At 45.5% G+C, this 19725-nt stretch overlaps 2 protein-coding genes across 6 annotated transcripts in view; both read right to left on the minus strand.

The window, feature by feature from the left end:
- PRDM11 (PR/SET domain 11) overlaps nucleotides 1-19725 on the minus strand; it is a 95532-nt gene that overhangs the window by 51045 nt on the left and 24762 nt on the right. For 2 of the 5 annotated variants that reach the window (XM_083863463.1, XM_083863462.1), the window contains exons 6-8: nucleotides 9439-9626; nucleotides 5690-6340; nucleotides 1082-4851 (exon numbers count right to left, since the gene is read on the minus strand). In XM_083863463.1, the coding sequence (XP_083719589.1) occupies nucleotides 2687-4851; nucleotides 5690-6340; nucleotides 9439-9626 (3004 nt within the window). In that variant the 3' untranslated portion in view covers nucleotides 1082-2686. Of the gene's footprint in view, nucleotides 1-1081; nucleotides 4852-5689; nucleotides 6341-7106; nucleotides 7288-9438; nucleotides 9627-19725 lie in introns of those variants that run through there. The other 3 variants (XM_083863465.1, XM_083863466.1, XM_083863464.1) reach the window with 3 other exon arrangements.
- On the minus strand, nucleotides 15536-18840 carry LOC310910614 (uncharacterized protein). The gene is made up of 2 exons (XM_083863467.1): nucleotides 18262-18840; nucleotides 15536-16629 (listed from the first exon to the last, which is right to left on the minus strand). Exons 1-2 carry the CDS (start codon nucleotides 18695-18697, stop codon nucleotides 16043-16045), a joined length of 1023 nt encoding a protein of 340 aa, XP_083719593.1. The 5' UTR covers nucleotides 18698-18840; the 3' UTR covers nucleotides 15536-16042.

A 19725-nucleotide genomic window follows, 5' to 3' on the forward strand; every position in this document is an offset into this window, starting at 1 on the left:
AGCTATGAGCACCTTGTATAGAGGTCCCTACTTTTTGGTCAGGCAAACAACCACCCAAAGCTGGCAGAGGGCTTCCAGTTTAATTTTTACTCCTCAGGATGAATGGATCAATTTGATCACATAATTTACAAGAAAATACAGGAAAACATGAAAACAAAACCATTTTTCACACTTGCTAGGTGTGTTATATCAATGCCCCTGTGTTGCAACTGTGTGATGCCCTGGCCTAGCTTGTGACATTTCCATGAGGACCACAAGGAAGAGCACCCAGCGCCTGCACTCCTGGTGTCAATTTGGCAGCAGATAGGTGGCCCTGGCGCAGGTGCCCTCTCCTGCCCTAGCCAGCCTCAGGCTGCAGGTGCTGTCAGAGGTAAGGCGAGGGGTAAGTGCTACAGAAGGTGCTGACCAGCCCCTGCTAGCCGGCCGGACCAGCCCTCACTGCTACATTCACTGGGTCCACTCTGCTCTGCTCAGACCATCTGACTGAAAGGCCCCATTCTACAGTGAAGGGGCAGTGTCAGGACACAAGGACAGGCCACCACTTGTGCTTTGGGTGGGCTCAGTCCCTCCTCAGTCCCACAGGGACAGAGGCAAACACTTCCAAAACCCTGACCAATACCAGCTCAGCTGTTCCTGTGGGATCTGAAAGCTCAACCAGTCCATGGTGGCTTGGCTGCACACCTCTGCCAGTGCTGGCTGTGAAGTTCTGCTGAAGGCAAAGGGGTTAGCAGGAGGTGAGTGAGACCTAGGTAGAAGTGTGTGTTTTCCCGGGGAAGACAGTGCGTGAACCCTGGCAGTGAAAGTGACTCAGAGAGAGATCGGTTCCAAACATGCTACATCTCCATTGAAAACAAACAAAAAAGTTTAAAAAATAAAATAATATTATATATATATATATATATATATTTATATAAATGAAAAGCTATCAACTAGCAGCAACGGTTCTAGAGATATCTTAGCACCAAGACCAAGGGCAGGGGGGTAACAGGAGAAAGGAAAGGTTCAGTGTTGCTGATACCACCATCATGTTTCCAAACAACACAGCTTGGCACAAAGCTCATCCCTCTGAGAAGTGAAGACATGTTGGCTTGGACACCTCTTGGACAACATGTCTCACTCCCATGATGGTCTGGTCAGATTGGTGCTGTCCATGCCACATCAGCAGGGCAAGGCACTAGCATCTGTGGAGTTTTTGCACCTTTTTTGTTTGTGTGGTGTTCTTTTTTGGTTGGTTGGTTGGTTGGGATTTTTTTTGTGATTTTTTTTTTTTCTTTTATAACCTGAAGTGATATTGTGTGGATGCCTGGGGCTTGTTTACTTTAAAAGAATAAAACAAAGAAGAGCCCCAGGCCCACAAAACAATCTCTGTGATGGAAGGTGCAAGTCCCTCATTCACATTTCAGCTGGACTCTGCATTCCTTCAAGAAAGGAAGAAATATTTTGCAGGAAGAAGCAGAGCATCCCTTCTTTCTGCTGTCATCAGTCTGCTGTGCTGTGGAACATGTTACCTTGGTCACAAGAGAGTAAGTGAACCTTTGCAGGACATCACACATGAATATAATCCAAGATAATCTTGCATTGATAGCTCCTGCCACTGAACTGCAGCAGGTTTTTCTTTCAGTCATCCCAAACAAAACAAAACAAAAAGCCCACAACAATCTAGGATTATAAAGACATAGTATAAATAATGTAAATTAGAATATAATTTTTTAAGCCTTTGAATCTCTGCCCAGAGGTGGCTCTCGACTCATTGGCTGTCTAGCTTCCACAGCAGCCCTGGTTTTGAATGAATAGTTGTATATATATATATATTTATCTCATACAATATAAAAATATAAATGCAAAAATTTCCCCCTGCCTTCTCTATTTTGCTATTTTATAGTCTGCACATGACATCATGTAATAACATACGTATGATAGACTGGTACTACGGTTATCATAAAAGGAGCTGAAAGCCAAATATTACTCTACAGCCCAAAGGTAGGGAGAACTGAGAAAGGGGCATCACAGTTTAGTGGAGGCATTTGTTTCTAAATCAGAATAAAACCCCAAAATTATGCCCCCAGCCCTTCTCTCCTGTCAGTAATCTTTTGAGTGAAGAAAACTTCCACTCAACTGAAGAGAACTGGGTGGAGCTGGGGGCAACATAAACACACGGGATGCTCTGTCGGAAATCAGAAATCTGATGGTTGCCAACAAAAGGCTCAAATGGCTCAATAAATGGGCTGAACAATGGAAAGAGAGGCAGAGATTGAAACTGAGGGGAAAACAAACAAACAAACCAACAAACAACCCCAAAACAAAACTAAATTAAACAAAAAACAACCCAGCAAACAGACAACACACATACAAAGGAAACCACTGGGAGGATGAGGCTGACAAAGACCCGTTGTCTAGCTTATAGTTTGTTAGGTTTGAACATGTAGAGTATGGCCCCAGCACATGCTTCTAAAGAATGAAATGTTGCCACCTACATTGCAGCTGCCATGGTTGGAGACACCAGTAAATGTCTAAACATTGTCTCAATCTTTAAAATTCTGCTTAGCTTCTATCAGACGCACATCGTCTTAAGTTTTAAATTTTCAGTGTGGGTTTTTCCTTAATATAGATAATATATATATTTTATATAATATATCAAAGTTTAGAGTATAGATTAAAAAAATTATCTGATCTGAGGCATTCCTTCCTAAATATCAGGGTAAAACTCAGAGCCATGGTCCATGCTCTGCAACATCGGCTTCTGGTCAAGAGACGACATCCTGCTCAGCATTTCGGCTGAGAGCGCGTAGCTATTGCCTGACTTCTCCTCAAACCAGCTGTCGAGTGCCCTTTTGCAGTCGAAGTTGGCAATGGGTGGCCCGTTAACAGCTATTGTCAACAGGTCACTGAGCTGCTCCAGTGTCAGCCGAGAGCGGTTGTTCTTGCGCACTCTCTGCAGCGCGGTGCGCCCCTTCTCACAGCAGGCCGAAGAGGTGGGAAGGACTTTGAGGATCTGAACTATTTTATTTAGGAGGGGAAATCTCTGCTTGTATTTACAAATGTGACTGAGTAAGTCTTTAAAACCATTTTTGGTATAATAATCCACCTTGAGTTCTCGCCACTCCATCAGCAGACTCCCTCGCGTGTCCATCCCCTCTCTGCAAACCTCTCTGGAAAATGATGGGACTGTCTCCAGGTGTTCAAATATTTGTACCATATCCTCCTTCCCATAGCTCATGAGCTCATCAGTGCTTCTGGGCCAAGCTGCAAGGTCAAATACCTGACAGGCCTTCACAAATGTCCGGCTGCGGGAATCAAACCTTTGGGCTAGGATCACCTGGGTCTTCTGGCAGATCTTTTCTCTGATTGACTGGAATTTGGCTTCAGCCACCCGTAGATTTTTCACAGCAATGCCATTAAAGCTTTCACGGAAGTTTTCCTCAAACTCCTGCAAATACTCCCCAGGGGAGTCTGCTAGCCGACTGATCTCCTGGATAGCCTCCTCTATTTTATCATCCACCTGTGACACAAGAAGGTACTCCCCTTGGAAGACATAGGCAAGGCGTGAAAGCACAGCAATCACATCCAGCAGGAAGTAGATGAGTTTAATCGATTGGTAGTCCATCAGGAACTGCAGGAGGGCCAAGGCAATGGCAGAAGCATCTGCCCTTTGGGTCTGGCCACTGACATCTTTGAGATGGGCCACAACCTCAAGGTAATCCTTGATGAGAGCATTGAGCACGTTCTGCTCCCCAATGATCCACTTCACTGCTCGAATGTCCCCCAGGAACTCGGTCTCCTCACAGAGAGTGGCAGCAGTGACCCTTAACTCGCACATGAGTCGGGGAGAATAACGATAGAAACTGAGCAGCTGCTTCAAATTGTTTTCTAGTTCCTCCAGACATGGTAGTTCCTTTCCACTAATGGCATCCAAAATTTCCAAGTGGGGCCTATGCACCATAAAGGGAAGGCAGAGAAGCCAGGGCAAGGTCTTTCTGATTGTCATGAACAAATTGGCTCTCAGGCTGGCGGTAATGTTAGCACCATCAACTCCCAAGCCAATGGTTGGCTTCTCATCCTGCAATCGTATTCCCAGGCTGGAAAAGGCCCGGTCTAATGCTTGGAGGTAACTGTCTGTTGTAGAAAAGCCGAGTTCCTGAAGAGACAGGAATTCAGTTGCTGGAGGCCCATCGCTGCTTGTGTACTGCACATAGACGGCAACTGTATCTGCAAGCAAGTCATCGCTCTGCCCATCCAGAATGATGCTGAGGAAGGGCGACTGCCGGATGCGCTCAACCAGGTCCTCTCGGAGAGCCCGGGCGATATGGTGAATTAAGATCTGGCAGTCTCCCTCATTCATGTACTGATCCACCACCTTGAGTTCACACTTTCTCAGTAGTTCTGCCAGAGGCCGAAAGTCGTAGTAGGGCCTGCCCTCCAGGGCCAAGTGGTAGGCTGTATTGAAGAGCAGGGTCATATTTCGGCACATCTCTTCTGTCTTCTCTGGGTGCATCCTGAGCTTGTAAAGCTGCAGGCACTTCTTGTGGAGGTTGCTCTGGCTGTGAAGCTTTATTGTGTGTATCTTGAACTGCTTAGAGCCAATGATGAAGGCTGAAGTCCGAGAAGATTGCACTGTGTACTGCCTACAGACATGGCACCACATCTCATTCAGTGTTGGGGAGTACCGCAGGAACCAAAACTTTTTAAGCCACTCTTGCTTGAACCGCCGTATCCTCCGGCCTGTTGCAGAAGACATCTTGGAAGGCTCATCTGTAGCAGCAATCATGTCATTGGAAACTGACTCATCAGCAGAATCCACCTCTTGGTCATCATCCTCCATGATGGTGGGAACTGAGATGATGCTTTCTGAAGCTGTAACAAAAAAATAAAAAAAAAGGAAAAAAAATATGGTATTTACAAAGTTGCTGAGCTAGATAAGCATCCTGCTGGTAACAGTAGAGTATTGCCCAAAGAATTGGCCACAACCTCTCTTCTCCTGCCCACAATACACTATGGATAGAATTTGAATCATGACTTTGAAAGGAAAAGAAATCAGTATTTCTGCATAAGAACTTTATCTCCCACATGCCACAATGAACAGCAAAAAAGGACACTACATCTCGGCCACTTGAACAATACACTGTGTGACCCAAATATTCCTTTTACTGAAGGCTCCTGGCTGCTTGACAGCGTGTTCCTGGAGGAAATGATATGTATCTTCTGAAAGGGACACGTGGTTGTGTTAAGGCAATGAAGGAAACAGAGAGAGATTTCCAACAAGGGACACAGCAGGACATAATTTCATACACAAAGAGAGCACATTTCAGTGTTACCAGAATCATTCACACTTTCTTAGTAGCATGTGAGGCATTGTGGAGGGGCTTCCGCTGAAAGAGAATGCATCAAAAATACAGCAAACAAACTGTCTGCAATGGAATGTCTTTTTTATTGGCAGTGCATTATCATTTACAATGGCAACAAATAGAGCAAATTGTCATACAGAGTCTTTCCCAGACAGTGTTTTCCACTGTACCCACAGCATCAGCTCCTGGCCCACCCAGTCACAAAACCTGACAAAGAACCTTCCATGGAGCCACAGGTTTATCGGAATACTCAGAGCAAAATGCTTTAGATGGGTACACAGCACACAGGCATCTCACTACTCTCCTTAGGCAGGGTTTGGAGAATGCTCTAACTTGGCAAGGCTTACCTGTGGGGTCTGAGAACTCTTGGAGCTCGGGTACCTGGGGCGGTAACACAGGTGCCTCGGGTAACTTCCCAGATCTCAGCATGTCTAACTCAGCCTGCAGCTCCCGGATTTTCTTCTTCAGCCGGATGCAGTTGGGGCAGAAGGATGTGGTGGGGATTTCATGGGAGTTGCCTTGTGCAGAGGCCAGTGACAGCTCAGTTGGGCTGTCTGCATGAAGAGACAGGGGCTCTTCTTCCTCGTCTTCAAGGATGCTTATCTCCTTGGCTGAGATGAAAGAGGAACTGTGAGGGACCTTCCATTCCCTCTCACTCTGGTTTCTGCTGAGGCTCAGGGAGCCGTGCTGCAGGGCACTGCCACACTGCTCAAAGATGTCTTCAGCCTGGTATTTAGATGCTCTTCTGAGGGAAAGTGGTGTACTTGTTGCTAACTGGTTCTCGTCAAACTTGGCAGACTCCAAAGAAGCCTCCAGGACATCTTTGAAGATGAGGTCAATTTTTTTTTTCTTTGTTTGGGGGTGAGATTCCCCCTCGTCACAGCTGCGCTTGTAGGGGCTCTTCCCCTGCTTTAAGGTAGTGAACTGGAGTGCTCCCCTTGCATCATCTTGATTTTCTACATTCTTTTCTGACTTTTCATTCTGTAACATTTTGTCTCCTAGAATGGAAAATGAGGGGTGGGGATTATCACTGGGAACCGAGCAATATCCCTCAATCTAAAACTCAAACAAAAAAAGAACAAAAAGGCAGACTGAATCCCTGCAGGTCTGCATGTTATGTTACAAGCCAGGGAACTGACACAATTCAGTGGAAACTGAGGCTTGCAAGAGGAGAGGCCCTGCTAATGGGCATGTCTGCAAAATGAGAGACAGTCCTGCATAACCACAGCAGAGTAGAACCCACACATCTCAAAGAGAAGAGAAGCTACAGGCAGCTTGTTTAACCTAAAGGTATAACCAACCTGAGTTGGAAGTGGACTATGAGGTGAATGACTGATCATGGTGGAAACTACACCCAGAGCCTAAGTGCCATTTTGGCTGGCTGGAAGTCCTGTGCCTGTTTTGACTTGGTAAAAGGTATCAAGTGTACAGCAGTGCAGTGAGAGATTTATACCATTTCATGACAACCCCAGTGTCTGTGCACACCATGGCACAAAGTTTGCAAGCCCCTTTACTCTCGTTCAGTTTGGAGGCTGCTCCAGAATTGCAAAGGTAAAGGAGTAAAAACAACTTGCAGGCTTAAAACCTAAGGTACACATTGTCAACTGAGCTACAACGGGTGAATGCCCTCCAAGGATGGGACATCTAGCTTGTCCTGGTGGAGTCTGAGAGCACGACCATTCAGTAATTGAAAAAAAAAAATTAAAGCAACCTCATACAAATTATTAATTGCTTAAAATAAAGGGAATAGCCAGATTTCCTTACCTGGAAATTCAAAAGACGATAGGTTTGGTTCAATTTCCATCACTCTTCTATCTTGTAAATAACTTCAAGCATTGATGGCTTCCCAAACAAGACGCTGCTTTATGCTGATTTTTGGTTTTGTTTGCTTAAAGTGTATTCATGCTTTCATAAGAGTTATGGAGCAAAAGCTACCATTCCCTCTCTAAGGAGAGCAATGCTAAGAATGCAGAAAAGATGCAAGACTCGAAACAGTTAGAGTAAGGCACTGTAAAAAGGGCTGGTCTGAATGGATGGGATTTTGCAATGGGTTTGGATGCTGGCTGGGAAACCCAGCCACTTCTTTAGGGAATCCATAACAACAGATCTCATTTTCAACACACTGATGAGAATTTCTATGGACAAAGCTTTCAGTCTCTCTCTTAGTATTTCCCCTTTTATGGACCACAGCAACTACTTTAAGAGGTAGGGATTTAGAGAACCGGTTCTTCTTTTCTTGGTGTTTTTTCCCCCAACCAGCCGAGTGCTTCAGCCCTATGGAAAAGCTAGAAATCACAAGATGATCCCTCATATTATTGGTCTCAACTCCAATGATGAGGCGGGTCAGAAACTATCAATAGAAACAAAACCCAGGAACCATGTTATTTTTCTGTGAATTCGTTAAGTGTGCCACTTCATTTGACAAGACTCATCTGCAGGGATTTACAATATTTTAAATAGAAAGTGACTCAACGGATTTTTTTGCTGCTTCCTGACCACCTCCCAGTGCCCTCCCAGCTGGGGCTTTGATGTCTCTCACAAGTCTAGCAATGGCCCAGATGATGTTCCATTTTAACAACATCTCTGCACCACTTTTGTGAAGGCAGACTGAGCCCAGCTTGCAGCAGGATGAGCTCACCAAGATGTCAAGGGGTTTCTGGAATGGTCTCTGTAGCCACATGAGTTTCTACCTGAGGGTGCATTAGGCTGTGGCAGGTTCTGGAGAGTCCTGAGATAGATGCTCACCACACCTGTAGCACAGAGCAGGCTGTGAGTTACTGTTGCAGCTCTCACAAACTATGACACCATGACAAACCAGGACTAAAGGCATATCTGCATGGCAGGGCAATAGCTTGTAGCCTTGGTGCCCCTGTAGAGCAGCTGCTCCAAGGGCACAGACTCTGTCTTGCTGTACTTTCAGAAAGCACTAAACCATCTGGATGACTAGTGTGTGCATGTTATTGCAGCAAAATCACTGCAGCCTCTACCTAATCACTCATTGGTGTTCATTAACATAAAAAAAGCAAATTCATACCAATGTTAATTAAGAAGCGGGAATTGCCCAAGTACAGCCACCAAGATGTAACACTGCAAGTGCGTAACAACCCTAAGGTGATAGAGAAAATCAGCTTTTTCAGGACATCTTGTCCACCCCATCACTGAAGAGGAGACACCTTTTACCAAGTCAAGGCAGCAACAGCAGCTGTGTAATAATATACTCAGGAATCATAATTACAAAGTTATATTTAGTGTGGCTGCCCCTCTGAGGCCCTGTCATTCTGCACCTAGCCTGGAAAGAAATGCTCCTAATTAACTTCAGGTATCAGCATTGTACAGATGAACAGATGTATTAAGAATTTTTGCTTTCCTCTAAAGCTTCCTATATTGCTGACAATACGTGGGCCCAAAGGACTGCTGGGTTTGTTTCAACCTTGCTATTCTTTAGACAAGATAACAATTTTTATCCAAGGAAGAATCAGTCTGACAAGTACAAAGCCTCCTGTACGTTGTATACACATTCTAAGGTTGTGAGACTAAGGAGCTGATGTCGCGCTGATCCCAAATTATTTTTCTGAAGAAAGAGGAGATAAATTAAACGAGGAAAATGGACATACAAACACACCAAGGAAATCTCATTCATATGGACACAAAACCAGCCAGAGTTCCCTCAAACAGTCTGCTCACAGGAGCTAGAGACAGCAGCATGTTCAGAGGAAAAACCTAATGCTGTCTTGTACGATCATCAGCTTGGTAATCTTCAGGCCAGAAAGTCTTGTGACAGGGGTGCTCTGTAATCCCTGGGCATTGAATCAGGCCCTTGCAGCACACACACAACATGGCACAACACAACACACGACAAGACACACCACAGCATAAATCTTTCTTTCATGATCTCCACGACTGTGGGTTTCTTAATTTCCTTGTACACCCATCCATCTATGCCAGGCAGAGCTGGGGGTCTCACCTGGAGGTGCTCTGCTTCTAGAAATGCAGCTCTCCTCACACAGCCTGTGCAAAACCTACTTTCACCCACCACACCTGGCCCAACTGTGGGGCAGCCCAAGGGGATCAGGAGAGAGGAGAGAAAGGGACTCACCACTTGTGAAATTTCTGTTGAGAGTTTCCTGGGACATACTATGCAAGCGGTTCATGTAATCCTCACTGTACCAGACCCGCAGCTTCTCCCCAGGGTGGATGTCACGGCAGGCACGGAAGTAAATCCTCTCGCTGTGCTGAAAGGCCATCAGGTTCTGCTCCCTCTCCTCCCGGGAGATGATGACATACCTGAGAGCAAGGGGACAAGTCAGGTGTGAAGCACAAACTTCTCTCCTGTGCCCCCCCTTGCATCAGAATGACAACCATGAAGAAGCCAGAATGACCTTCAGAGAGAGCCATCAACACAGCCAGGCTGGAAAGCATGGAGTTATAAGCAATGGTGTGCAAACGAGCATGGACACCCAGGGAAAACTAAGCCAGTGGGGCTGTTTCTTGCTGGGGAACGGATGACACAAACATCCAATCTGAAGGGATGTCTGCCAGCAAGGGTGACAGATTCCCCCAGTCAACAATATCTTTGCCTAGTGATGGAAACAAGGACTTCTAGACTCCCCACCATCACTTCACATCCCAGGGCTCCCTCCCTTGTTCTCAGAATATCTGGAATACGGCAGGGTTCCTCTGCCTGTCTGTTTCCCCAAAACGCTGCCTTCCTTTTTTTAGTTGGTAACAGATTTGCTTGCTTCCTTCATCTCAGGCAAGCAGAATTGAGATCTAAGGACAGAAACATGGATACCTTATGGGCATGAGAATAAGTGCTGGCTGTCCAAGGACATGCCAGTATTGGAAGGTTTTGTATTTCGGAGTTCAGCAGGGTGTGACATAAAAAAACAACTCAGCTCTGCAAGTGGAAAGCCCACCACCACATTGCGGGGATCTCCTGGCAATGCTGACAAAAAAATCACTTTCAGGGCATGAGATTTATTTTCCTGATTTAAAACAGCTACATTTCAGCTCAGCCGAAATGTATTTATTTCCACTCCAAGCAACTGGCTCTCTGTGCAACTTGCTAAGACAGAGATCTTTTGCTAGGGTCATATTATTTGCTCTCACACTCCTCACATTCCTGCTAGAGGACATGAAAAAGGCTTGGTAATACTGGTTCCAGCTGCCACCAGCATGAGCTTGCAACACCTACCCAGGAAGGAGGCCCTATCACAGCACGTGCAGACCCCAAAGCAGACCTGAACAGGTCAAAGCCAAAACTTATTTCTCTCTTACACTATTTGCCTCTGTTCAGCACTCCCTGCTGCAGCAACCTCAGCAAAGGCAAGGAGGCTGCAGGGGAGCATACAGCTCCTCTGACATCTGCTGCTATTAGTCCTTGCTCAGGTTTCCTAATGTATATACAAGTATTTCTTTGGCTTAAGAAATCTGCCAAATTTTTTGAATACGCTACCTTCTCTAGCCACGTGAATGCACAGACAAAGACATAAGCCCACCTGCATATGATCCCACTAACCCACACTAATAAGGTCACAAACTTGCTGAAACTTCCCACAAAACACAGAAAACAAATCTGCAGTGGCAGTGTCTCAGACTGCCTGAGGCTCAAGCAATTCTGGTTTTCATGTTAAGCAACTGTGCATGTGCCTGCAAGCAGTTGCATTTTTCCTAATGCATGCTACCTGTGATTCTCTGCCATCTTCAGTAATTATTTAAACAGCAGATTGGTACTGCCAAAATTGGCTTTTATTAACCCTTATTTACTTCTGATCACAAAATAAAAGGAACTTTTAAAGTACCAGTTTGTGTATTTGAGAAGGAAGAGACCCAGACTAGTGTGGTGGGAAGGAGGTCCTGCAACAGCACACAGTTGCCAGGCTGCTGCTTTTGGGCGTTAGTGGTCACTTCTCAAAACGTGTATCAGGCCTTCAGGCAGCCATGAGATATATAACCCTTGAGACACACCAATGTCCTGTGGTCAGTCTGATGCCTTGCAGCACAGGAGATCCTAGAGGATGCTCTCTCCGGTCCAAGCAAAATGTCAGGATGCTTCCTAGCACCAGCTAAGGAGGGACCCTGCTTTGCATCCCACAGATCAGGCTGCCCCTGTGAATATTTACTAACCTAAAGTAATTCAGAGATCCTTAATACAACATACATGACCTGTACATCCACAGCCAGCAGCACCAAGGCATTCATGCAGCAGTGGCAGGATAGTCTAAAGCATTTTCAGCAAACTGCATTTGACAGTGAGATGTAGGAAATACAACTTTGAATGAAAAGTTAACTATTCTCACCAGGGCTCAATTTCATTATGAAGTATTTTGTTAAGCATGAGCATGACCTTTTTCTGTTCACTGCTCTCCTTTTGCCTCTACAGGCCTGGAACTCTGCCTGAGTATCCTTCAGCTCTGCTGCCCACATCCCATGGCTCTGGCCACCTCCTGGAGCAGCAGGGAGCTGCGAGGAGAGTGCAGGCTGGAGGGCATGAGCTGCAACACTGCAGCAAATGCTGCCTGGCTGCTCATCCAGCCTCCTGCAGCCACTGGCACAGCCAGCCTCATCAGGAGCCTCCAACAGAGAGTTCTGTGATAATCCAGTCACAACATGTTTCTTCACAGCTGTGCCCAGCTAGCAAGTGGTTTACACTGCTAGTGAGGAAGCTTTCTATCTGTGATACTTCCCTGAGGTAAGGTGAATGAGATGAAATCATCGTCCACACAAAAAAAACCTAATTCTGAACTAGTGCTGCCCAGCCCCAGGGTCCAGTTTCCCCAGAGGCACAAAAGATACAGGTTACAAAAGACTGCATAAACCCCACATGCCAACTGTTTGTTTGAGACACTTAGGGCCCCTGCACACCACAGACGAAAGGCAGATGCTTTCCAAGGATGGAAAAAAGGCCACTAAAGGGCAGCCAGCTTGGTGAACCAGGGGCACAAACTACCTTCTCAGGAGAGACTGCATGATCTGTCTCCACTGACATACATCCCAAGGCCAAAGTGCTCACATCCTGAACAACCCAACCCTTCCTGCAAAGGCTGCATAGTGTCCAGTCCCCTTCCCAATGCCAAATACTCCATTTGGATTGAAGCAAGGAGGCTACTTTGGTTTGGACACTCAGGACACTCAGGCATGGTTAGGCTGACCCAAGCACTGCATACTGATGGGCAAGGCCCTGCTTGCAGAGCAGACTTCCCAGGGACTGTGACCCCCAGAGGAGGAGCACAGTCATACTGCTCTTGCAGCAGACCCAGACACCCTCAGCTGCACCTGGTCCTGCAGAGGCATTGCCACCAGCCACAAGTCCATCATTTCATGTCCTGACTAGTCCTTGAACAGGCCAGCCTCCATAGCACCACAGATCCTGACTAGACTATGCAGACATCACACCAATGGAGATCACTTCTGACCCATCTGCAGCTATTGGGGCTGGGACTAACCCCACAGCTGTCAGAGGCACAGCTCCTTGCTCTGCAGGACCATCTTTCCCACAGACTCTCTAGCTAGCAGCAAATAAAAGTAATTTTGTTCTTCCTAAGCCCCAGCCCACTCAGGACACCAAATTCCCAAGTTTTGGAGTGGTCAAGTGAGCATGCCCAGAAAAATGTCAAGGTATTTTTCTGCAGCTGGGATCAGTCCTCCCCAGGAGCGGAACAGAGCCTCTGGTGAGGATCCAGAAGAGATGGTGAAGAGGGAGGAGACCTCTGCAGCTGGAGGGAGGCTCAGGCTTCTCTCCCCTTCTCCTCTCTACTATCACCCTTGACCTGCCTCATGGCTCTCTGCTGCTCACTCCATAGCTCACCCTCCTGCTGGCCTCAGGGGTGCTCCAGTGACACCCTGCCAGGGCAGAGCACTGCAGGGAAAAGGCCTTTTCCAAACCAACTTCAGGCACAGAACCAGGGCAGGAGATCCCATGCAAGAGAGCAGGCACCAGCCCAGGCTGATGCCATGGGATGCCATACCCATAAACCCTGACTCAGTGCCCTGATGCCAAGTGCCTCCAGGAGACCCACATCTGTGACAGGCTTGTTACCAGCTCAGGCAAAAATTGTAGAGAGAAACAAACGACTCAACAGCATCCGTGTTAAAAGTGTTATATATTTATTGCATTCTTAACAAAAATACTTTTAAAGAGAGAATTTTTTCAGCATGTACAAGACATGGAGATACTGGGGTTGAGCACAGCAGTTTGCTTTGACACAGACACTTACTTCAACAGCCAGTTAACATGATACGTGCAGGAAGAAGTATCCTTTGTGAGCCAATACAGAAAAGCCACTCCACTGAGGGGTCTACACAGGGCAGGAGATATGTCCTCAGATCTGGGCCAATCTGTAATAGTCCACAAAGGAAACTAAGGGAGACATCAGGCATTTATAGTAAAAAGTCCTTTCTTCTGATCAGTGCACAGCTTTGGACATTTGCACTGAGAGCTGTGCATCCTGCACCAGGATTCTCTCTCTAAATAAATCTATGTGGGCAAACTGATGGCAGCAATAATGCAAACTCCCTCCAGTGCCCAGCACCTCCTTTGCAGAGGGTTCCCAGAAGGGTCCGCCTGGACAACATCAAAGGAGCTAATCTTACCACTATATCCATGGGAGGACATCAGTAGAGACCATATAGTATAAAAAATAAAATATTAATATTATAATATAGCAGCAGCACTATATTGACTCAGAAAGCCTTTAACACATATCACCATTTTTTCAGCTCTCTCTGATTCATAAATTAGATCCACTTCTCCTACATTTTCCCAATAGCCTCTTCATCTGAAGAGAGACTGTGACTTTCACAGAATACAAATGTTTCAACAGAAGTAAAAGGACATCCTCAGTGGAAGGTGAGCAAGTTCAGCACTAAAAGGAATGTCCTCTGCATGAAACCAGTTTGGTCATTCCTCAAATATGAGGCTTTTTTCCTTGCCAGACCACTACTTCCTTGAGAAATCTTTTATTGCACTACTAAAAATAAATTAACTGAATTAGAATTACAGAGCATCTTAAAAAAAAAAAAAAGGAAAAATAAAGAAAAAAAAATAGAAGCATGTCATGAATGCCTGACACAGCAGACATACAATGAACTTTTCAAGGAAGAAGTCAGTGCACTATACTTCCAATGCAGAGGCCAGACAGGTGAAAGATGATCCTTGAAGATGACACAAAACAAGCCATCCTTCTGCTACACTGTGCTGCCTATGTTCAATTTCCTGGAAGCTTCTGTAACTTTTTCACCAAGTGTGTAGCCCAGCCATGGCATGATGATGCACACTCAAATTAACTCAAAAACTCTGGTTTCCTGCAACCAACCTCCAAATACAATAGGACAGCCTGGAGAGCACAGTGTGCTGTGTGGTTAACACCTTGACCCTTTTCCCTGCTGAAGCTTATCAAGATAATGGTCTGGGTTTTTCCAGAGACGGGGGCAGCATGCTAGATGCAGAGGTGCAAATTAAGGAGAAAACAGACATATTATAAAAGAGTCACCACCACCTGAAGTGACAATATTAAAGCCTTGTTCCAGAATCAGTGTTGTACATGGGAACCTCACACAGCTTTAGAGGAATTCAAATGTAACACAGCTCTTTCTTGCATCTATATGGGGAAAGAAAGCACTATAAAACCAATGTGTCTAAGATTTTAACCTATGTAGCTGTGAATTTAGACTGTGAACTCCTCATGACAGGAGAACATAGTAGAGATCCCACCCTAAATAAAACTAAGTGCAAAGTAACTGTACTGAAGCTAACAGAATTACAGTAAAACAAAACTAAACTGGCTTGACGTCAGAAGCAGGCCCTACATCTCTTCTGGTTTCTGTTCAGTCTCCCACATTTTGAAGGGGTGAGGTGGTTCAAAACTTAAGATCTGACAACATGCAAGGAAATAATATGATACAATTATCTTTAAATACTGTCATATGACGAAAAGATTGTATTTTAACTGCAATTGTGAAAGGTAGGGGTTTCAGACTGGAGCAAACAAAAGTTGAACTCTTTAACACAAGTGCATGTGGCACTGCAGGATCCAGGCTTATGCCTTTGCAACCCTTTTCAGCAGTCTAAAACCCCATGGTGCTCAGACCTATCCTCAAAATCGTGCCTTTTTCCCTTCCCTGCACAAGCTCTGTGTTTACACTCCTCTCCCCTAAGCTGTGTGTAAGTCACAGTAAGCCCCGATATGAAATGAAAGATAAAAGCAATGATCAATAAGAGTTTTTAGAGTCATAAGGCTGTATTTCTGCACATATTGCATATACTATTATTCGGGAAGATGATGGGAATGCAGTAGTAGAATAAATTTGTGAGTTGATTGCAAAGGGATCTCTGTAGCATGCTGCTCCAGTAAATAGTATTTCACAGTCATGGGAAGAGATCCAGATAATGATTTCTATTGCATCTCTTAGTTTACACAGCATGTAAAGCATGGGGAAGCCAGTGAAAACTCTCAATCTCTATGAACCCAAAGATGACCTACATTCCAAGCTCTACAGTATTTCAGACTCCTCTTTGCCATTGCAAAGGGCCAGTTCTACAATTAGCTGCCATATTCATACTGCTCTGTTAGCCAGGAGGGGGATGGATGGGTTGGGTCAGCTGTTGACCTTCCCCACAGAATACTGATACACATGGAGAAGCCATGTGAACATGCAGCAGCTCAGGAAGGGGCATCCTTCTTCACTTTATATGATACAGACTAAAAATGATGTTTTCTTTTTCGTGACCTGGTGGCCCGTGCAGGAGTTGTCCATTTTCGAGAGCTTTGGTTAGGCTCTGCACCGGGCTCAGGGGGCTGTTTGGAGCAAGCTGCTTGCAGACAGGACCCTGGCATGACTCTGGGATCTTGTATCCTATGGAAAGCCTGGACGCCATCACGTATTTCTGTCAGTATCTGACACATCTGGCTGACCTGGCTGGTGAGGTCAGCCACACTCTGGCTGACGGCATGCATGCTATCGGCCATGTCCCTGTGAATGGCCACCAGCTCCTGGCAGAACTGCATGAACAGGTCTGTCTGCTGCGCATGGGAATGGAGAAGCTGGCGGTCCAAGCTGGAGAGGGGCGGGCTCCTTGTGCGGGGGTGCGGGGGTCTGCAGGCCGAGGTGGTGCGTGGGGATGGACAGTGCAGTTCCTGCCTTTGCCTGCCAGCTCCCGACGGCTCTGCTGAGGAGGAAGCGCGAAGGAAGGAGGGTCTGGAGAACGGACTGACACCTGCACCAGCCCTCTGCAGTGAAGTGAAGTGGTGCTCCTGAGAAGTGCCTGGCATCTCTTCATCTTCATCAGCTTAAACAGAAGAGGAAGCATGAATTATTAATGTGAAATCCCTCTCAATACTGGCTTCTGTTTCAGGATATCTCAAAGAACATGGAAAAAGGGTTTTCCCCTCCCCCTAGTCTACCAGTTCAGACAAGCCTGTAGCTTCTGATGCTTAACTCAACATGCAAGTGCTGCAATGTTAGCATCTGGGTGACAAGCTCAGCCATGAGAAACCTGAGAGTGGGTGAACCCAAGCTATTGTGGTAGTCTGTACAGAGCACTGTTAATTACTAGAATATGAATCCATTTCAGACAGCAGCAATGACTTCTCTTCCCCAAACCCATAAGTAACTAGCATAAATATTCTAGAGGGACACAGACTTCTCATGGAAAAAATCCTGCTCCCCCATCATTTCTTACATCCTCTACACTGGGAAGAGTATAATTGTTGTATTTGCTGCTCTCAAAGTGTGTTCTGCAAAGCCACTACATGGCTTGGCATCACTAAGACAGCCAGGCAGTCAGACATAGCAGCAACAGGACCCAATGTTAACCAGGCAAATACACTTGATGCAAAACCAAAACTAAAGCAAAATGCCAGGGGAAAATTCTCATTAGTCTGATAAATATCTAGTGATGTGCCAGTTCACAGGGGCAGGCACATGAAGACTAAGAAGAGATGAGGTTTCACCTAGTGCAGCTGCCCACTATTTCCTTTCATAACCTGCATTCTTTTTACCTCTGAACTAGTGCACAGGCTTCCAAGATAGATGCAAAGAATGACCAAGTCCCACCTTGTCAGTTCTGGAAGATTTTGTCCTTGCTTTCCCACTAACAACTTTAGATATGAGATCAGACCTAGTGTGGTAGGACAGCACCACTAATAAGGTGTTAGTTGACTCACTTCCCAAGAAGTTATGGCCTCCTTCTCTCCTTTGTATCCCTAAAAGCTCACAAACAAGAAGCTGAACCTCCACAAAAGAAAATTGTGTGTAAAAAACCATGGAAAGAACCTGCACAAAGCAGCTTGTGGTTTAGCACTAGAAGGTGTTTGAGAATTGTGTTGTAAGAAGATTAACTTCAAAAGCAGGGCCAGCAGTTTCTTTAAAACCAGTGATGAAGGAGTCATTATTGTCTACCTTTTTCACAGTGTTCATGCTGATCCTTCAGACCACTGCTGAGAAATCATTAGTAGCCCAACCTCAGCAATGAACACCAGTGATCACTGAGACCCCCAAAGTTCTCCTGGAAGTGATCCACAGATGACAGGCAGATGCCTCTCAGTTTGGTTTATGCCTCTGTTTTATCAGGGTGAAGATCTCTTAATCCTGTACAAGCACTTTTTCCACAGACCAGAGGCAGTCACACTTCAACTACAGATGCTCCCTCACCTGTAGGATTAATTCATACTTCTAATCCATTATCTAGCCTCAGACGACAGTATGGAAAAGAACTAGGTAAAAAGATAAAGATTATCTTAATTTGGAAATAATCTATCTCAACAGTCCACAACCACCAGAGCAGAAACCAACCACAGCAGAAGGACCTGTCTTGACAGGCAACCCAGATATCTCACATAACACACAACGCTCTTCTGGTGTCAAACTGAGATATGCAAACTGAGATAAGACCAAGAGGTGTTAAGGCAGTGATACTTACAGCTCGCTGATGGGCTGTCAACCACGTCCAGATCCGCTGTCTGGCCGTGCCTCCGGTGTGACGAATGCAGCGCCGACTCGATGGCTCTCTCACGGGCAGTCAGGACCATGGCCGAGGGCGGCCCCGTGCTGCCACGGCTGGACAGGGACCTCTGCATGAACGCCAGTTTGTCCTTGGTCCTTCTCTTCATGTCGTCCCATCTGTGTTTAATGTCTTTTACAGACCTGGGCACCTGGCTGACTGATGTGATCTGCCTGGCTATGCCTTCCCAGATCTTGTCCCTGTCAGCATGGGATAGACGCACTGTCTCCCTCCCAAACAGCATGGATTCATTTCGGGTCACCTCAGTGACCAGAATGTCCAGTTCTTCTTTGGAAAACTTGGGCTTCCTCTTTCGTTCAGCCATGTTCCTTGGGTTGAACATCCCGCAAAGCATAATTGGGTAAAAGGAAATCAGCGCAAAGCAAGCCCCTGCATCCAAACACTTGGCCAATGCAGTACTGGGGCAGAGGAGTTTGGTGGGATTCAGCTCCCCTGACCCACAACAACCTCTCACCAGGAAAAGGCAGCTGTTTTGGTTTTAGAAGGCAATTTTCAAGCTTAAGGAAAAAAAAATACCAAGCAACACTAGTGTGAAGGAGCCTTCTCAGCTTTAAAGTTAAAACTGAATTTTACACATCATCTGATGCCCTGACTCACATATGAGACTTTCAGTTCAGCCTCACATCACCACAGTTTGTGCACAGAAAAAATCATGAGAACTTGCAATCACAGTGGTGAATTAGCTTCTAAAGTGACACTGCTCAAAACATAGAGGAAATTTAGAAGTCTGAAACATTTCTTATTGTTCTATCTCACACAACATGCAATAGAAACCTTTATATCATCCTTTCTGTTACGACTTGCAGGATGTCATGAAAAGGCTACGTCGAATTGAATCTTTTTTAGCATAGGTAGGTTTTGACTAGACTGGTGGGCAATTTCTGCAACTCGCTTTCCCTAAGGAAAGATCTCTTTTTTCAGCATTGGGATATTCTACATCCAGCATTTGCCTGCTTCACAGCAAGCTCTTGTTTCACTGAGAAATGACTGGCATTTCCCATTGTTCTCAAAAGGAATGAGGCCACCCACTTGGTTTTCCTGCCTAGGCTTTCCATCATTGCCACTGACATGAGCCTGCACTCAGTTTCTGGTGCTTCAAATGAACAACTTGTAGCCTCAGCCCATTGAGAAAAAGAGGCAGCCATCCTGAGAATAAGCAGTTTTGTCCAAAGGGAGTGTGTGTTAATTTCTCCAGACATAGTCAAAGAAAATGACAAAAATAAGCAAAACATTAGTCTTAACTGTGTTTTGTTATTGGGAAACAAAAAAAACAAAAACAAAAACAAAAACAACCAAAAAAAACACCAAAACAAAAAAAAAAAACAAAACAAAAAAAAAAAAAAAAAAAAAAAAAAAAAAAGA

The sequence above is a fragment of the Zosterops lateralis genome (assembly GCF_965231275.1).
Source record: "Zosterops lateralis genome assembly, chromosome: 6".
Taxonomy (NCBI): Eukaryota; Metazoa; Chordata; class Aves; order Passeriformes; family Zosteropidae; genus Zosterops; species Zosterops lateralis.